At 39.2% G+C, this 19,662-nt stretch overlaps 1 protein-coding gene across 1 annotated transcript in view; it reads left to right on the forward strand.

Moving 5' to 3' along the window:
• Nucleotides 1-19,301, forward strand: part of Smc3 (structural maintenance of chromosomes 3) — a 40,897-nt gene extending 21,596 nt beyond the window's left edge. The window contains exons 13-29 of the mRNA XM_055591568.1: nucleotides 649-862; nucleotides 1,431-1,534; nucleotides 1,634-1,733; nucleotides 2,209-2,369; nucleotides 2,764-2,905; nucleotides 4,748-4,898; nucleotides 6,953-7,105; nucleotides 8,918-9,069; nucleotides 9,850-10,008; nucleotides 11,923-12,030; nucleotides 12,551-12,659; nucleotides 13,543-13,790; nucleotides 13,877-14,089; nucleotides 14,283-14,474; nucleotides 14,625-14,802; nucleotides 16,323-16,429; nucleotides 16,968-19,301. Coding sequence (XP_055447543.1) covers nucleotides 649-862; nucleotides 1,431-1,534; nucleotides 1,634-1,733; nucleotides 2,209-2,369; nucleotides 2,764-2,905; nucleotides 4,748-4,898; nucleotides 6,953-7,105; nucleotides 8,918-9,069; nucleotides 9,850-10,008; nucleotides 11,923-12,030; nucleotides 12,551-12,659; nucleotides 13,543-13,790; nucleotides 13,877-14,089; nucleotides 14,283-14,474; nucleotides 14,625-14,802; nucleotides 16,323-16,429; nucleotides 16,968-17,039 — 2,563 coding nt within the window. The 3' untranslated portion in view covers nucleotides 17,040-19,301. The remainder of the gene's footprint in view (nucleotides 1-648; nucleotides 863-1,430; nucleotides 1,535-1,633; nucleotides 1,734-2,208; nucleotides 2,370-2,763; nucleotides 2,906-4,747; nucleotides 4,899-6,952; nucleotides 7,106-8,917; nucleotides 9,070-9,849; nucleotides 10,009-11,922; nucleotides 12,031-12,550; nucleotides 12,660-13,542; nucleotides 13,791-13,876; nucleotides 14,090-14,282; nucleotides 14,475-14,624; nucleotides 14,803-16,322; nucleotides 16,430-16,967) is intronic.
• The last annotated feature ends 361 nt before the right edge of the window (nucleotides 19,302-19,662 follow it).

Below are 19,662 nucleotides of genomic sequence, written 5' to 3' on the forward strand. Positions count from 1 at the left end.
CCTTCCTTCCTTCCTTCCTTCCTTCCTTCCTTCCTTCCTTCCTTCCTTCCTTCTTTTCTCTCTCTCTTTCTCTTTCTCTCTCTCTCTCTCTATCTCTATTATAGCTCTGGCTAGCCTTGAACTCAGAGATTTATCTGCCTCTGCCCCTCCTCAGTTCATGGATTAAAGGCATGAACTGTCATGTCCAGCTACACTCATTTTTATTCTGTGTGTGGTCATACTTCGGTGGATGTGGAGATCAGAAGATAATTGGTTTTCTCCTGCCCATCATTTTGTAAGGGACTTTCTTTGTTATTTTATGGAGACATTTTATGTCTAAAATCCTTAGTGAAGATATTTTCCTACTTGTAATTATGATGTCAAAGTTCATTTGGTGTTGTGTAAAGTAAAAACAGGTAGTATAAGGAGCTTTATTATTTAGCACTTAACATTCCCCTTATTTATTTCTTTGTGGGGTGCAACTGTGCGTGCCACATGTTTGGAGGTCAGAGGACAACTTTAAAGAGTGTTTTCTCCTCCCACCATATGGGTCCTGAGCCATCTCATCAACCCTTAATTCCATTTCAATGTAATTTTTAAAGGATAGTTTCCATAGCATTGTAATGATTACAATTAATTTTATGTCTTGTTTTCATCTATCGTCTGTAGATTGGCTCAAGCTACCCAGGAAAGAACTGATCTTTATGCAAAGCAGGGTCGAGGAAGCCAGTTTACATCAAAAGAAGAAAGGGACAAGTGGATTAAAAAGGAACTAAAGTCTTTAGATCAGGCTATCAATGACAAGAAAAGACAAATTGCTGCTATACATAAGGATTTGGAGGATACTGAAGCAAATAAAGAGAAAAATCTGGAGCAATATAATGTAAGAATCATTTTGCTTTTTTTTTTTTGTATTTGGTTTATTGTTTGAAACAGTGTCCTACTCTGTTGCTCAGGCTGTTTGTGTAACTCATTGTGTAGCCCAGGCTATCCCCAAACTCAAGGAGTCTTGCTTTATTCTCTCAAACGCTGGAATAGGTGTGCACCACCATTGACTGTAAGAACTTTTATTTTCATACATATGTCATCCTTTGTTCTGGATAACACTTTCCCATTGTCTTCCCCTCTTCTTTGGTGGTTCCTCCCTCCGCTTTCCTGTCACATACTCAGTTACCTCATTAGGTAAACATTCATTTCCATGGTTTATGTTTTCTGATTCTGTATTATGCATAATGATCCTTCTGAAACTGGATTTTTTAAGTTTCATGTATAACCAATATATGATAAATTGAACATATTTAAATTATGCCATTTCTTGAATTTCATTGTGTGTGTGTGTGTGTGTGTGTGTGTGTGTGTGTGTGTGTGTATGTGTGTGTTTGTATGTGCATATATATGCTTCCTGTCACTGTGGCTTAATTTTTTTAATTAAAAACTTTTTTTTCCTATAGAAACTGGATCAGGATCTCAATGAAGTCAAAGCTCGAGTCGAAGAGCTGGACAGAAAATATTATGAAGTAAAAAATAAGAAGGACGAACTGCAAAGTGAAAGAAAGTCAGTAGACTAAGATACGCTGTGATTTTTACAGTCTTTGTTTGGTTTCAGTATTTTACTCTTAACTAAATCTGTTCACATCTGATTCTTACTGATCAGTTACTTGTGGAGAGAGGAGAATGCAGAGCAGCAAGCACTTGCTGCTAAAAGAGAAGACCTTGAGAAGAAGCAGCAGCTTCTGAGAGCAGCGACAGGGAAGGTAGGTGGATCTTCTCAGTCATCCACCAGTCAGTGCACACAGCCCAAGGGCCAAGCAGTATGTAGATGGCAGAGTCAGACCAAAGCTCAGATGACATAGTGGGTTGTGCAGGCACTTTTTCTTCTGCTTTATACTTTTCTGCCTTGCTTCATATGTGTTATAAGGTCCACTTCGTGGACGCTTAGCTCGCTGAGCGCTGGATTCACAGGTGTGTGCCGTCATACCTGTTTCATTATCTGTGTTATTAATGAAATCATCCTTTGTTGTTAAAGAGCCCATTTTAAACTCTAGCATCATAGGTCAGAACCCACAATAGTGTGAAATGTAGTTATTATAATTCAAGTGGGTGGTGATAGACCCACTTGATATTATATTCAGTTTTAGAGTTATGTCTAAGTGAATGGCATACTAGGCCCGTTTCTTCCAGCAGTAATGTCATTGGTGATGCTAATATTTTTCACTAACCGGTTTACAGGCCATTTTAAATGGAATAGACAGCATAAACAAAGTGTTAGATCATTTTCGTCGAAAAGGTATAAACCAACATGTTCAAAATGGCTACCATGGCATCGTAATGAATAATTTTGAGTGTGAGCCAGCCTTCTATACTTGTGTGGAAGTCACTGCTGGTAACAGGTAAGGTCTTGGATTGTTTGTTTTCTTTTCATTCTTTTTTTTTTTTTTTTTTTGGCCTACCATTTAAGTGGGTTTTGTTATTTTTCTTTTAATGATAAAGAAGAAATGAGGATAACCTAAAGAGTTTTGTAGTTGTACCACATGTCTTCTATTATCCTCTTAGTTCTATATATAATTTTCTGATTAAAGAAGTAGGTGCAGATACCTGTTTTTAATTATGGAAACTAGACTTTTACCGTGTCAGCACTCCCCAGTTCACTGGAATGTTCTCTATAGTCTTTTCTCCAGACAAATTGATTGAATTACATAGAAAAATGCTACTTGTGTGGCCCTTAAATGCTTATGACACCTTATAGTCTGGTAGTAAAGATGTGTCTTAATCTGTTTTATGTAGGTTGTTTTATCACATTGTTGACTCAGATGAAGTCAGCACGAAGATTTTAATGGAGTTTAATAAAATGAACCTCCCTGGAGAGGTGACATTCCTGCCTCTGAACAAGTTAGATGTGAGAGACACTGCCTACCCTGAGACCAACGTGAGTCTAAGTTAAAGTCTCACTACTTTGTTTTCACTATGACATCTCTTAGTATGTGATGGTGCATAGGTCCTTTACATTGGATTCATTAGTCTTTGAGGTAAATGTACTTTCTTTGCATGTAGTTAGTGCTGGGTTGGGTTGAGGGGAGAGAGTTCACAGCCAAGCCATGAAACAGAACATTGTATGTGTTTATCTTCAGTGACAACAGTAGGCTTAGGAATTTGGGAGGATTTCTCCAAGAATCTTGTCATATAAAAGGGCTATGCTGAGGTTTTTCTGGCTATGCTTTTAAAATAGTTTAAACTAAGTTAAAAGTATCTATTTTTGTTACTAGGTATATACACTTTAAGTGGATTTAATTGTTTTGAGGTATTTAATCTCAGAATCTTGACTGTCATAGCAAACTGTGGTGCTCTAGGATTAAGGCTAACCTATATTAGAGTGATTGGTAATTTAAGAGAATATTGAGACTCTTTCCTGCTCTAAAATCTATCAGTTGTACCTTTGAAGTTCTGGGGAGGAAAGTTGACGCTCACAGATGTGATGTATGAGTGAAACAAGACACAGGAGAAAGCTGGGGAGATGACTCAGTGGGTCAGGGTGTGCACTTCCAAGTGTGACCACTGGTTCAGTCCCCGGAACCCACGATCGAAGGAGAGAACTGAGTCTTTCAAATTGTCCTCTGACCTCTGCATGCGTGCTGTGGCATGTCCAGACAGGTACACAGACACAGATAGTGTCAAGAGAGCTAGAGATGTATGTAGCTCATTGGAAACACAGTTGTGCAACATGCTCTGGGTTCAGTCCTGGCATGACAGAAGGCAGACAGAAGAATGGATGCAGTGTGGGTTTGTTGTACAATATAAAGTGACTTAAAATTAAGATAGCAGGCCAGAGAGTTAGAAGGTAGAACAGTCTGAGCAGTGATCCCCTTTAGTGGATAATCACATTGGCAGCTGCTTAGAAATGGCTTCTGGACTATAGTGGTTTTTTTGTGCTGTGTGGTGCTGGCCCCGGTATACTCTAATACCTTAAAAGTACTGTTCCGTGTTCAGGAAAGAAAAATAAAATAAAAATAGAGTAGATATGTGTTTATGTGCAAGCGGAGGCCAGAAAATGTCCTCCTTGGCTAGGCTGACTTGTCAGGTGAAGTCCAGGGATACACCATCTCCAGCTCTTCCCCAGCCCTCCACATCTGCAGTGCTCGGGTTACAGGTGTGCGCTGCCATGCCTGACTTTTTATATGGGTGTGGGGATCTGAACTCAGCTCCTCATGCTTACACAGGAATCAGATTACCCTCTGAGCCATTACGTAGCCTGGAAAATAAGTATTACCTGACAAGTGTTTTTCTGAATATCTAACTTAGATGTCTGTCGTATGTAGTTACAACACTGAGGAAATACTAGTTTTATACCTTTACTTTTTATGTCACATTTACTCTCTCATTTTTTCGCATATTACCGCATTTAATCTTTATGACTGTTATTAGGAAGGGACTTGAACACACAGTAGGTCTTAACTAGGTAAGTTAAATAAGGCCTCCAAAGCACACATCTCCTAGTAGCAGAACTAGGAGTTAAGCTTTCATGGTCAGATTAAGAATTGTTCTTCAAAAAAAAAGAATTGTTCTTCACAGTAACCAGCTGTTAAACCTTTGGTTACTGAAGCAGAATTTCCATGGTAGTTCAGTAGAATGATTGTTCTAATGTCTTTCTGTGTAAAAACCAGTAATAAGGCATTTGTATTTTTTATTTCATTAAGACATGATAGTAATAGTTCTGCAAAAGGTTTTAGTCAACTATATAACAGTATTGTTTCTAACAAAATGTCTGTTGCAGGATGCTATTCCCATGATCAGTAAACTAAGATACAACCCCAGGTTTGATAAAGCTTTCAAACACGTATTTGGAAAGACTCTCATCTGTCGGAGTATGGAGGTTTCAACTCAGCTGGCTCGTGCTTTCACTATGGATTGTATTACTTTGGAAGGTTTGTAATAGTAATCAGCCATGAGAACACTCTAATAAAACATTTAACACAGAATGTGTAATCTGTCACTTGAGCTGGAAGCATATTTAGATTTAGTCATTTTAAGAGTATTTGAAAATTCACATCAGTTTCATCAGTTTTTAAAGTAGTTTAAATAAGCGCATAGGTCCGTACTTATAGGTATAAACATTTGGTCTCTGGTACCACATGCTCCTTTGGCTGCTGATCAATGAAGCCTGTGGACCTTTTCTCAGAAAGTTAAAATGTGTTAAATAAAATGCCTTGGATCACTAAGAATCCAGTTTCTTGAGATAATTACCAAAATAATTTTAATATGATTCTTTAAAATAATAGTAGTGGCTCTAATAACTACCTTTTTCAGAGCCACAGGGTCTCAGCTGTGTTTCCCTGGCTAACCTAGAACTCATGTGGACCAGGCTAGCCTCAAAGTCAGAGATCTTCCCACCTCTGCCTCCCAAGTGCTAGAATTAAAAGGCGTGCAACACTACACCCAACTAACTACCAAAATTTCAGAAATTTGCAGCTTCATGTAAATAATATTTTAAGATAGCTGTTTTCTTTATAAGGAAGTCATGAGCATTAATAATGCTACATTTCCTTCTAAGGATAATAGTGTAAACTTTTCCCTGCTCAGATATAGTTGAATTTATCTGTATAATTCAGGATAAAGAATTTTTAATAATGTAGGATTATTGTCTTCCATTTTGTTTAATTTCTGATAGTAACATACCCATATTGTTGTCAAACCATACAAATGAAGGTAAGCTGTAAACATGGCATTTCATCTCTAGAACATAACAAGGATTCTCGGTACATTGTTACACCTAAAACTTTGAACATCGACTAAAGGACAGTGCCTTTTGCCTCTGTCCCTTTTTGGCACTTGGTGTGGGGTGGGACAGTGGAACACAGGGTTTCACTGTGTACCTCTGGCTGTCCTAGAACTCACTGTGTAGACCAGGATTGACCCTGAATTCATATAGGTCCTCCTGCCTTTTCCTCCCAAGTGCTTTGCTCTTCAAGGCATGCACCACTATACCTGGTTCCTTCTCCCTTTCACTTCTGGAAATTGGCTGAGAAAATGTCCCATTCTTCCGATTTGTCGTATTTATTCCTCATCATTAGATTCCAGTTTAGCATTCTTGGTGTGACTACTGTGTAAGTGGTATCTCTTTCTCATTGCATCAGATAATATGTCCTAATATTCATGATGCTAGAGCTGATGATTAGCATGTCTCTCAGGTGAAGGTACTTCCTTGTAGCATATGTGAGGTTATTCTTAGGACTACATGAGCTGATCATGGTGGTGCACACCTTTATCCCAGCACTCAGGAGACTGAGGCACATGGGTCTCTGAATTTCAGGCCAGTATGGTCGACATACCTACTTCCTGGACAGCCAGGACTGCATGGTGAGACCCTGTTGCTCAAAAGTAAATTAAAAAGTCTACATATGCATATCAGCTTCTCTGACAATTACTTAAGCATGCATTGTTAACAAACATCCTTTATTGTTAATAACTGAAGGTTTCAAATTGGTGTTTCTTGTCTCATTTGCACGTGTTACTTCAGCAAAGTAGTCTCCTCTCAGTTTAAGTATTTGTGCATTCTTTTTAAATTTCATTGTGGTTCCACATTTTCTCATTTTTTGGTGCTCAAACCTTCCCAAATTAAAGATCACCAATTTTAATATTGAATAGTAAGGTTTTTTTTTTTTGTTTTGTTTTGTTTTCTTTTTTTGGTTGGACAGTGTGCCTTTAATCCCAGGACTCGGGACAGAGGCAGGCGGATCTCTCTGAGTTCATGGACAGCAAAGGCTATGCAGAGAAACCCTGTCTCCAAAAAACAAAATGAACAAACGCAACAACAACAAAAGTCAAACAAAGAGAAAAACTAAGATCTTTTTAAAGAGCAGATTGAATTGTTAATTTTTCCTTTTAAACATTAAAGCCCTTATATTAATATTTCATTATGTCAGTTTTATTGAGCAAAGAGACTGTTATAAAGTATGACTTTCTTACATTTTGTTCATAGGTGATCAAGTCAGCCATCGAGGTGCTCTAACCGGAGGCTACTATGACACAAGAAAGTCTCGGCTTGAGCTACAGAAAGATGTTAGGAAAGCAGAAGAGGAGCTGGGTGAGCTTGAAGCAAAGCTCAATGAAAACCTGCGTAGAAACATTGAAAATATCCTTTTGTTTTGAGCTTAAGAGGATACTGTAGGGAAGGAACTGCATTTAACTTCACTGTAAAATCTTTTCTATGTTAGGTGTTGTTTTTTTTTTTCCCATTCCTATTGTGGGGGAATATTGCATGTCTCTAGTTTTTATTTAAACACAAGAACTTGTTTAACTTCTGGAGACTAAGAAAAAAATTCAAAAGGAACACTGGTTTTGTTTCACTGTTAAGTAGGTAATGCTAGTGAGTGCTTTGAACAAATAGAACTTGAAGATCAACAGAACTCAAGGTTGGGCAAAAACGACATGGAAGGCAAGACCTGGCTGCTGTTTGAAGGATACACACACACACACACACACGCACACACACACACACACACACACACACGCATATATATATATATAGAGAGAGAATATATGTGTATATATAGACAACAGCTATCTAAATCTGAGTAACTAGTTCTTCCAGGTAAGTGTAGTGCTACATGAAGGGCAAGTTCAGCTGCCAACAGAACACTTGTACATATGCATGTCTTTTTTTTTTTTTTTTAAGATTTATTTATTATTTATACAACATTCTACCTGTACACTAGATCTTACAATAGATGCTTATGAGCCACCATGCAGATGCTGGCAGTTGAACTCAGGAACTTTGGAAGAGCAACAAGTGTTACCAACCTCTGAGCCATCTCTCTAGCCTGCGTATGCATTTCCTAAAACAACTATGGTGGCATAGTGTACACGCCTGTAATCCTAGCACTCGGGAAGGCAGATGCAGGCGGATCTCTGCGAGTTTGAGGCCAGCCTGGTCTGCAAAGCAAGTCCAGGACAGCCAAGGCTACACAGAGAAACCCTGTCTCAAAACAACAACAAAAACAGCCATGGTGCTTTCAGTGTGGCTGTTTGTAGTGCAAACAGCATACAGAAAAAGAAATGCCTTAGCCTTGGTCCTGTAAGGATCTGTGTGTGATATTTTGAGAACTGCTTAAATGTAGCACGGTGTTAGGACAGAGAATATGAGTAAGTGTTAAGAAAAAGGATGCTTGGGTGCTGTGCTGGCTCAGTGGTCAGGGTGATTGCAGCACAAGCATAAAGACCTGAGTTCAGATCCCCAGCACCCATGTGAAAAGCCGGGTGTGGTTTTGCTCTTCTGTAACCCTAAGGACTTGGGAGAGGATGGAGATGGGTAGATCCTAGTACCTTGCTGGCCAGCGAGTTTGACCAGTGGTGCTTTCCAGACTCAATGAAGAATTACTCTTTCAAAAAGTAACATGGACAACAGTAAAAGAAGGCAACGAATGTTAGTCTCTGGCTTTCACCACACTTACTCTTCTATCCCTCACACCCATGCACACAAATACATATGAGGAAGAATGTTGACAGCTTTCAGCTATCTGTATTTGGTTTAATTATTTCACATTAGACAAGGCTATTCCTCATATCTGACTCCCAAACAAAGCGTTGCCTTCATTGTCTTAAATTTTTGAATGATGTATATATGTGCATATGTGTAAGTATATACACACAAATGCTGTTACTTGGTTTTGCTTAACATACTTTAATAATTCCTATATTTTTTTGTTTTATTCAATTGTAAGTAAAATAAGTATGCAGATTTTAGAGTAGAATGTCTGGTTAAATGCTTCAAGCTTTTCTTATGAATGAACATTTTTAGTGATAGTGTTTAGTTCAACATTAATATGGAGAAATTACTTTGGGGTAAAGGAGAGGCTGCATGATGTTGTATTTGTAAAAAATGAAGAGAACTTAGAGTATGTGATATATTTACAACCTTAAGAGACTTTTTCTTAGCCTTGTATATGGATTAATAATGAAATTGATCAGTTGATGAATCAAATGCAGCAGATAGAGACCCAACAAAGGAAATTTAAAGCATCTAGAGATAGCATATTATCAGAGATGAAGATGCTAAAAGAGAAGAGGCAGCAGTCAGAGAAGACCTTTATGCCAAAGGTCCGTAAGTATGTTCTATTATCACTTTGCTTTAGTGTAGACGTGGAGTAGATCATAGGTTGTGCAGGTATTGTTGATTTCATGCTTTGTACATCAGTAGTAATAAGACTACACAGTGAAAGACAAAAAAGATGTCTTAATTATAGTACTCAAAAACATCTGTGAGCCAGGTTTAGTGGCACACTCAGAGAGGCAAAGAGGCTGGTGGGTTCGAGGCCAGCTTGGTCTACAAAGCAAGTCCAGGATAGCCAAGGCTACACAGAGAAACTCTGTTTTGAAAGGCAAAAACAAATAAAAAGCATTCTGTCAATTTTTGGTCTTACGAATTTGCCTGAATAGTTGTAACTATTTAGTTGTAGTTGTACAACTACAATAATAATTGTAGTTGTACAATTATAGTTGTACAACTACAATAATAGTTGTAACCTACCTAGTTGTAACTATCAAATTTAGTATAGTGCATGGAGGTGTACTTAGTGATGGAGCCTTGACCAGCAGGGGTGATGCTGAAGCCATGATCCAACTCCCTAGCAGCAACAAGAGGGAAAAAAATTAGTACATGTTTGGTTTTATCCCAATAAACTTACCATAAGTTATAAATATCATAAGTACAAAATGCATTTAATAAACTTAACAGAAGCCTATCAGCACGTTGTAGTACTTAAACATAAGTGAGTTCATAGTTATTTATCTCACTTAGTCTGTACCTAATTCACGGTGTTTTACTATTATATGTAACAAGTGACTGATATTATTAATAAATGATAATTATTCATGTAGCAACGTAGCTTACAAAGCTTGGAGGCAAGTCTGCATGCTATGGAGTCTACCAGAGAATCGCTGAAAGCAGAGCTAGGAACTGATTTGCTTTCTCAACTCAGTCTGGAAGATCAGAAAAGAGTCGATGCCCTGAATGATGAGATCCGTCAACTTCAGCAGGCAAGTACACCTAACAGTGATGAAACCTGAAACCTTCGTTTTCTTTTGTCTTGTTGAATGCGTAAGTGCAGTGGTCACTTGATAAAACACACTGACATAGGTAGCATTAGGAGGGTTCATTTGGCTCACAGCATAGTATAGTCCATTGTGGTTACAGGAGCTTGAGGCATCTGTAACTGCACATGAAACAGAGGGAAATGGATGCCTGAGTTTAGCTTGCTTTCTTTTTTTATGGAGTTCAGATTCCCAGCCTATGGAATGAGGCCTCTCACATTCAGAATAGGTCTTCTTGTTAACTCCTGCCAAGGGTCCAGGGTGTGGGTGAGGACAGGGTCCAGGCTGAGGGGTGAGAGGCGCCAGTCACTACACAGACACCGGGTGTCGGGTGAACGCAGTCACCCAGAAGGCAAGCAAATGCAGACTGGTTTATTCTGGAAGAGAGAGCACGTTTTATAACTTTGGGTGGCCAGTCAGATTCCTCCACACCATCTCCGAGCCTGCCATTGGTTGATTGGTCTCTAGGCAGACTTTCCAAGATCAGGTAATGTACTTTTGGTCCGTCTACTTCCATAGTCACGTCAGTGGAAGCTGCCCCTGGCTGTGAGCCCTAATGGCCTTTTGCTAGGGATGCCCACAGCTTCCTACCTCAAATAACCTAAGAGATAATCCCTGTCACACGGGTATACCCAGAGACTTGTCTCCTGTGTGACATAGAACCTGTCAGGTGGATGGAGTTAATTGCTATGATGCTATGTTAGCTCTCTTTATATGCACTTATATGTATATGCATACACACACCTAAATGCTGATATAACCACCTTTGTGAATACATTTTCATGAAACGTTTTAATAACTTTTTTTTAATGGATGGACTCCACATGTAGCTTAGTCTGCCCATTTGTGTGTGTGTGTTGTCCAAAAACATGCATACATGTGAAGATCAGAGGACAATCCTCAGGAGATCTCTTTTCTACCATGTAAAAATTAAGGCCATACTCTTAACCTCTGAGCTATCTCTCCTGCCCTGTGTTAGTATTCTTAACTGCTGTGCCATCTCTTCAGCCCCCTTGCTAGCATGTCTTATAAAAATGAGTAGGAACAGAAACAGTAACTTGCAAGCTTTTTTTTTTTTTTTTTTTTTCTTTTTTAAATTTCATGGCTGCATCTGGAGATCAGAAGATAGCTTGTAAGATTTTGTTCTAGGGAGCTAGAGAGATGGCTCAGAGGTTAAGAGCATGACCTGCTCTTTCAAAGGTCCTGCCTGAGTTCAATTCCCAGCAACCACATGGTGGCTCATAATCATCTGCAGTGAGATCTCATGCCCTCTTCTGGTGTACAGGCAGAACACTGTTTACATAATAAATAAGTAAATGTTTAAAGGGAAACATTGTTTAAATGGTTCCCCGATGTGGTGGCGCACGCCTGTAATCTCAGCATTCTGTGAGTCAGAGGCAAGTGGATCTTTGTGGGTTCAAGGCAAGCCTGTTCTACAAAGTGAGTCCAGGACAGCCAGAGCTACACAGAAACCCTGTCTCGAGAAAAACGGGGGAGAAAAAAAAGGTATTGTTTGTTTCCTTGAAACAAAAGGGTCCCAGGGATTGAAAGACTTTCACTTTAGCTTATTTGAGTACTACCAACAGGACTCCATTTCCTTTTCTTTCTTAAACATATTATGATTTGCATGTGTGGTGTTGTGGGCGGCATGTGTGGGCCGCAGTGTGTAAGTGGAGAGCAGGGGGCAGCTTTGTGGAGTCGATGCTCTACTTCTGCTTTTATGTGTGGTTCAGGGTTGAACCAAGTCATCAGGCTGTGTGGCAAGTGCTTTGACTTGCCTGCTGAGCCATCTTTCTGGCCCTTAATTGCATCTTTTGACAGATTTTCACACATCTGTAATTTTTTCTTGTCTTATTTTAGGAAAACAGACAGCTGCTAAATGAAAGGATTAAACTAGAAGGTATTATCACTCGAGTGGAGACCTACCTGAATGAGAATCTCAGGAAACGCCTGGACCAAGTGGAACAGGTATGCTATTTTTGAGAGCTTCCTTGCTGATCATGAACTATAGAAACTGTGTCAGTGAGCACTGACTGGAAGTGCCAGTTAGGGACAAAAAACCCACTGAGTATAGTCCTTAGGTTGGAATTCTAGCCCTGCCAGCTAATGTGTGACTTGGGCAAGTCATTTACTATTTCTGTTCCCAGTTTTCTTTAGTGTAAAATAAGCATAATAGTGACACCTACTCTGTAAGATTACAATCTTGATATGTTCTGGATGTGTATATGCTCAGCATTAGGTTACAATTTCTTAGTAGTTACAACTCAGATTTTCTAGTAATTATATCATTAGGTTTTTCCTTTTGAATGGCTATTTTACTTACACTTAAATATATATACATATACACATGAATAAAAGCACACATTTGCTTCCTTGAATGTTTCTTTAATAGCTAGTTACATTTTTAATATGTATATTTTAGTACGTAGCACTCATAATTTATATTCTGAGTTTTAATGTTATTAAACTTTGTTCTTTTGTGTTGTAGGAACTTAATGAACTGAGAGAGACAGAAGGTGGTACTGTTCTTACTGCCACAACATCAGAACTTGAAGCTATTAATAAAAGAGTAAAAGATACTATGGCAAGATCAGAAGGTAAATGTATAGTCTAATTTTGTTTTCAGTATTTTATTGAATTTATGTTATTTTGCAAAATTGTTTGCCACAAAATGAGATACAAAAGCAACTTTATTTTGTTAAAATGTTTCTGGCAGTTTTATGGAACTAGTACTATGTTCTGCATTTTATTTCCTGGGGAGAGGGCCAGAAAGCTAGAAACTACCTGAGGCATGGGGCAGTTGGGGAGGGCTTGTGATAGTTTTTCCCTTCACCATGTTGATTTTGTGGGATTCAACTCTTATCAAATGAGTCATCTGGCTAGTCTGGTGACTCGTTTTGGTTTGGTTTGGTTTTGAAGCAAATTCTTAACTATGTAGTCCTAACTGGCCCAGAACTATGTAGGTCAGGCCGCCCTTGAACTCTCAGAGGTCTGTGTATCTTTGCCTTCCAATGCTGGCATTAGGGCTTTGCGCCACCATGTCTGTCAAGGTAAACGTGCTGTTAACAAAAGGTGTAGTGCCTGTGCTGCCATCATGCTGTATGGCAGTGTCCCGGCTCTCAAGAGCATTGCTAATGCCGAGACAAGGTGAAGAGAGGCCCCTGTTAGCCCGTGCTCTGCAGGCCTCGTGCTGCCCAGCAGGGCCGACAAAGCGTGCTGGAAAGGAGGGCTGTTGTTACCTCTTTAGCTCACTCATGGAGCAGTGTGGATTTACAGATGATTCCACCAGTTCTTCCGTGGTAGTGTCCACAGGGAAACTCTCTGGAATTAGGTGATTTGTGATTTTCACATTAACATTCTAACACTGAGAAAACTTAAAACTTTATAACAATTAACTGACTGTTAAAGTCTCTACTCGGATAACATTCGGATTATGAAATGGGTCTCAATGTCCTTAATTTTGTTTTTTCCCCATTGTAGATTTGGATAATTCCATTGACAAAACTGAAGCTGGAATTAAAGAACTTCAGAAAAGTATGGAACGCTGGAAAAATATGGAGAAAGAACACATGGATGCCATAAATCATGATACTAAAGAACTGGAGAAGATGACGAATCGACAAGGCATGCTCTTGAAGAAGAAAGAAGAATGCATGAAGAAAATTCGAGAGCTGGGATCCCTTCCTCAGGAAGCTTTTGAAAAGTACCAAACACTGAGCCTTAAGCAGGTAAGTCTTCCTGCATTTTAAATTTAAAGTATCCTTGTGTATTCTCTGCAGTTCTGAGTATATTAATATATATTTTTCTCTTTTAGTTGTTTCGAAAGCTTGAGCAGTGTAACACAGAGTTGAAGAAGTACAGCCATGTTAACAAAAAAGCTTTAGATCAGTTTGTGAACTTCTCCGAGCAGAAAGAAAAGCTGATAAAGCGACAAGAAGAATTGGATAGGGGCTACAAATCAATCATGGAATTGATGAATGTGCTTGAACTTCGAAAATATGAAGCTATTCAGTTAACCTTCAAACAGGTATGTTCTGTTGATTTTTAATAGACATAAAGCTTCAGCGCTTCCTTAGTTTGAAGGTGGATCTACTATCTGTGAACTAGCTTACAGGCCACTAACAGTAACCCAGGTATTTTACACAGCTTTCAATAGTTGTTTCAAATACAGATATACCTGAGAAGTGTTTGTATTTGAATTGATGCATTTTGTTTTTAAGGTTTCTAAGAACTTCAGTGAAGTATTCCAGAAGTTAGTACCTGGTGGCAAAGCGACTTTGGTGATGAAGAAAGGAGATGTGGAGGGCAGCCAGTCCCAGGATGAAGGAGAAGGGAGTGGTGAAAGCGAGAGGGGCTCTGGGTCACAAAGCAGTGTTCCATCAGTTGACCAGTTCACAGGAGTTGGAATTAGGGTAAAATACTTTCACGTTCAATTTTCCTGGTAGCATGGTCATAGTAGGACTTGCATTTTATTTTATCTGAATTGCTGATGGACCACTTAATTTTTGTGGATAATGAGTACCGTCCCCTTTGTGATATTTACACTTTTTGTTTTCTCTCAGGTGTCGTTTACAGGAAAGCAAGGTGAAATGAGAGAAATGCAACAGCTCTCAGGTGGACAGAAGTCTCTGGTGGCCCTTGCTCTCATTTTTGCCATTCAGAAATGTGACCCTGCTCCATTTTACCTCTTTGATGAGATTGACCAAGCTTTGGATGCTCAGCACAGAAAAGCTGTGTCAGGTATAGCTTTGACTTCTACTCAGTAGGAATGTGCTGTGAGCTGGTCAGATGGGAACACAGTGCTTCCGTGTAACATGAAGCCCAGTGTGTATTGCTATCATCTATCTAAAAGTTGGGCAGGTAGCACATGGAGACCCAGAGATCCAGGGAGCTCAAAGGCCATCTAGTCTAGCCAAAACCAGGAGCGGCAGGTTCAGTGAGAGAGCCTGTCTCAGAAAAATGAGGTGTGAGGCCACCAGGACAGCTCTGCTGGTAAAGTTACATGTCACTAAGCTGGGGAAACATATTCCAAACCCTTAGTCCCACATAGTGGGAAGAGACTAATTTCCACAAGTTGTTCTCTGACACCCATACTCACACTGTAGTTTGTACACACACAAATGTGATTAAAAATAGCAGGAAGATAGCATTGTCAGAGTCTGAAGTGCAGGCACATTGCAGAGCTGGCTGGGCTGGGGAGGGAGTGCTTACCCAGCTAGCACAGAGCCGCGGGTTTGATAGTACTGCAAAACCTGGACACGGTGGCCCTTATCTGTATTCTCAGCACTTAGAAAGCGGAGGCAGGAGGATCAAGATCATGGACAGCCTGGGACGAATTGAGCCTTGTCTCAAGGAATGTCTTAAAGATAATAATGGTGGCTTAGCCCTCCTTTTATAGTCATTTGTTGCCTGGAGTAATTGGGTAGACAGTGTTTATTCAATAAATATTTTTCCTGAACAGTTTTCAGAGTTTACTTTTGAGAAATAGATCTAATTATTCCACTTAATTAAATCCTTCAAATAACTTTTTATACAAAAGCTTTAAAATTTGTGGTTTTTTTTTTTCTCCCACTGTTAAGAGTAGTAGGACTTGTGGAGTTGGAGATGCTCAGCAGTTAAGAGCACTGAATGCTCTTGCAGAGGATCTGGGTTTGATTCCAAGCTCATGGTCATCCATAATTCCAAGAGGGGATTCAACACTCTCTTCTGACTTGGAGGGAGGGTACTAGGCACACACATGGCACACATGTATACAGGCAGGCAAAACATTCACACAGAAACACACAAAATGATAAGATCATCACTTTCATTTTTTTATTTAGATATGCTAAATCTGATCTTCCAAGGGTAGTGGCTAGCGTTTGGTTCTGCGTATATAAGAAAATATTCAGCTCTGACATTTCTATGCTAAAAGTCTTCTGTTTTGCGTTCTTGTTTTTCGTTTTGAGACAGTGTCATGTATGATGACCTTGTACAACTTGTGATTCTCTTGCCTCCTCCCAGGGCTGGAATTACAGTATCATCATACAGGGTTAGATGTTTCTTTATAGCATATACAAATGTTTTATTCTATAGCTGTAAGACATACTAGGATTAAGATTTTAGTCCTACTTTTGAAAAGTCAAGTGAATAATTTGCAGAGAAACAATAAAAATGCATAGGCTGCTTGACAAATTTGAATTTTAGGCAGGAATAAAGTAGTTGTGTTTTTAAATTTTCAGATGTCAGAAAAGGAATTTATTAACTTTTTGTTTTCACAGATATGATTATGGAACTAGCTGTACATGCCCAGTTTATTACTACTACTTTTAGGCCTGAACTGCTTGAGTCAGCCGACAAATTCTATGGTGTGAAGTTCAGAAATAAGGTAATTTTACTTTGTCATAGGTTGATATTTATTTTTCATTATTTTTTTATTTTGGTTTCATGTTACATTAGTGAAAGAAGAGTTAGAAAGTTGTCATTTCAATGATGGTGTCTTTCTTAGAGAAACGTTCACCTTTCTCTCTCTCGTACCTTGTCTTTCATTTGGAGAAAAAGAGCTGAGACTATGGGTGGCTCTGTGCATGCCTAGCGATCACAAGGCTTTGGGGTTTGACCCTCGGCAGCCCTCAAACAAGTGCGTGTACCCAGGCTGCCCTCAGCTCTGCCTCTGGAGTGCGGGATTACAGTGTTGGCACTGTGCCAGGCTGGAGAATGGCTTACGCCCTTCATAGTCAGCAGACAGAGTTGTAAAGACTTCTGATAGGCAGTGTTTCAGAAGCACATGACATGGTCTGTAGAGTGCTCTGAGGCTTTGCAGATAGCAGGCTGTGTCTATTAGATCCTGGCCAGTATTGTGCAGTGCAAATACTGGCTGACAAGTTCCTTTCAGATTTAACAGACTTAACTTTATTGTCCTTCAGGTTAGTCACATTGATGTGATTACAGCAGAGATGGCCAAAGATTTTGTGGAAGACGATACCACACATGGTTAATGAAAGATAAGGCCTGCTCTCTTGGAAGATGTTTATAATGTGGTCTTCATACCCAGAAACTGTAAATTTCAAAACTGAATATTTGGTTGTTATTGCGTTTTTGGATTTAGAATACACAGTCCTTTTGTACTTGTCTTTGTATTTTATAAGCTCCCCTGTAATGTTACATTTCTACATATAGTTGAGGAGTTTTATTTCCTACACAGATTTTTTTGTAAAGTGTTCTCCGATTTTAAATCTTTTGAGATATGCTAAATATTCTTCCCAATTATTTTATCAGTTATACTGCCTCTTTTTTATAGCTTCTATTAAATAATTGGTTTGTGACTAACCAAGTGTAAATGTGGCTTTTTGTCATTGTAATGGTTAGAACCATTAGATACATATTTTGCATAAGAAAGTATTGCTTTCAGTTAATAGAAGATTAAAAAATACAGTTCTTTATTTTGTTCATTATGTGGGTGGGTTTTCAATTCTGGCCACAGGTTTTATTCTGTTGTGAATTTTTCCAAATTTCCTATTGCTAGGGTCTTTCCTTGAACCAGTCCAGTCACAGTCTTGGGGAGTGCTGTCCCAACCACCTTTCTTGTAAGTTCCTCAGGCGATGCAGAGTTCCTTAGAGGACTGCTAAAAGCCCGCTATCAGTCGGTGTAATAGTCCTTTGAAAGGGTTTGCATGTGTGTCCACTCACCCAGAGGAGGGTGGGAGTTCATGGGGCTGCTTAGAGATCCTTGTGACCCGCCACGGGAGTAGCGGGAAAAGTAGCCGGTCCCCTCACTGCTGGGCCATCTCTCCAGTCTGAACATTTTAAATTCAATATGACAATGTATTTTAACAAAAGTTGTGACTTTGGAAAAATAGTTTTAAGTGGAATTCAGAATGCTGACACCAGAAATAAGCCATGAAGTCTCCTTGTTTCCTGAATAAGTCAGGACAGTTTCAGGAGATGTTTTCTGCTGGCCAGGGGAGGTAACTCAGTGCTAGAACCCTTGCCTCACATGTGCAAAGCCTACTTCCTAGTATCACAAAACAGGATGATTCTGTTACCAAAGCAACATTCACCATGAGGTCTTTGGGGCCATTTGTTTCTTTTTAAATGGTTTTGCCATTCATAAGCCATAAAATTTATCCGTGTGTGCCTTTGTGCACTTGAGCATATTTAGTATATTCACAGAATTGTCATTTCTATAGGTTTAAAACTATGGGTGTGAATGGACTCCCTCCTCAGCCTCTGGCAACCACAAATTGGCTTTTTGTCTTCTACTGTAAATTTATTCGTTTCACTTATTTCACGTGAATCATACGAACATAGCCCTTGTGACTGGCAGCTTTCACTTAGCACAGTGCTGTTGAGGTTCATCCGTGATGTGATATGCCAGTATTTATTCTTTCCTATTGCAGACTATCCTGCTGTGTAGATATGCACTGAGGTCTGCTTATCCCTGAGTGGGGCTTGAGCTCCTTTCTTTCTGCTTCTGTAACTTGTGCTGCTGGGGATGTCAGTGAGCTGGTTCTATTGAGCTCCTGTTGCTCTGGACTATGCCTAGGAATGGACTTGTTTGGTCAGAGAGTAACTGATTTCAGCATTTTGAGGAGCTGTCAGGCTTTTCCCAAGGAGCTGACCGTTAGGATTTCTTCATCTTTACCGACACTTGTTACTCCTTTTTCTTTTTAAAACAGTCATTCATATAGATTGGAATCAGTGTCTCAGTAAAGGTTTTAATTTGCATTTTTCTGATGATCAATGATGTTAAGCAACTTTTTGTGAGCTTGTCATCTGTATATCTTCTCTGATAATTTTGTTCATATGTCTATTTGTAAATTGTATTATTCGAATTCTTAAAGAATTTATTCTAAGTTTTATTATGTATGAGTGTATACATATGTTTTCACCATGATGTACATGTGAGGATGGGAGTTGGCTCTCTCCTCCCGTCATGTGGGTTCCAGGGATGGGAACCTCCAGTGCCTTTACCACTAAACCATATTGCTAACCTAGTTTTGTCAAATTTCAAGAGGGAGGGTTTTGTTTTGTTTTGTTTTTTAATGTTTTAAAAATTAGGACTACTGTGCTGCAGAGATGGCTCAGAGGTTAAGAGCACTCACTGGCTGCTCTTCCAAAGGTCCTGAGTTCAATTCCTAGCAAACATATAGTGGCTCACAACCATCTATAATGAGATCTGGTGCTCCCTTCTGGTGTGCAGCTGTACATGCGGACAGAACACTATACATAATAAATAAAATCTTTTTAAAAAAACAGGATTACTTAATTCTCTCTTTCTTTGTGTGTGAGTGTGCTTGAGCATGTACAACTTACTAGAGTCACTTTTCTCTACTATATGGGACTTTATTATTCTAGGTACAAGTCCTTTAAAAGATACATGCTGGTGCATTTTTGTCCTGCCTTAGTGTGTGTGTTTAAGCCTTTTTTTTTTTTAAATACATATATTCACATTTATTGCATTAGAAAATTTCATTTAAGCTACATTGTGGCTGGAATAGCCATTCCTTGAGCAAGCCTGATCATCCCATAGCCCTCTTTAGACTTTATGTACAAACACATATGCACTATGTTGAAGGAAGAACTTATGTACAACTGAGACCTGGATACTGGATATTCCAA

The sequence above is a fragment of the Psammomys obesus genome, unplaced genomic scaffold, assembly GCF_907164565.1.
Source record: "Psammomys obesus unplaced genomic scaffold, mPsaObe1.curated_primary_1811, whole genome shotgun sequence".
NCBI classification, from domain to species: domain Eukaryota; kingdom Metazoa; phylum Chordata; class Mammalia; order Rodentia; family Muridae; genus Psammomys; species Psammomys obesus.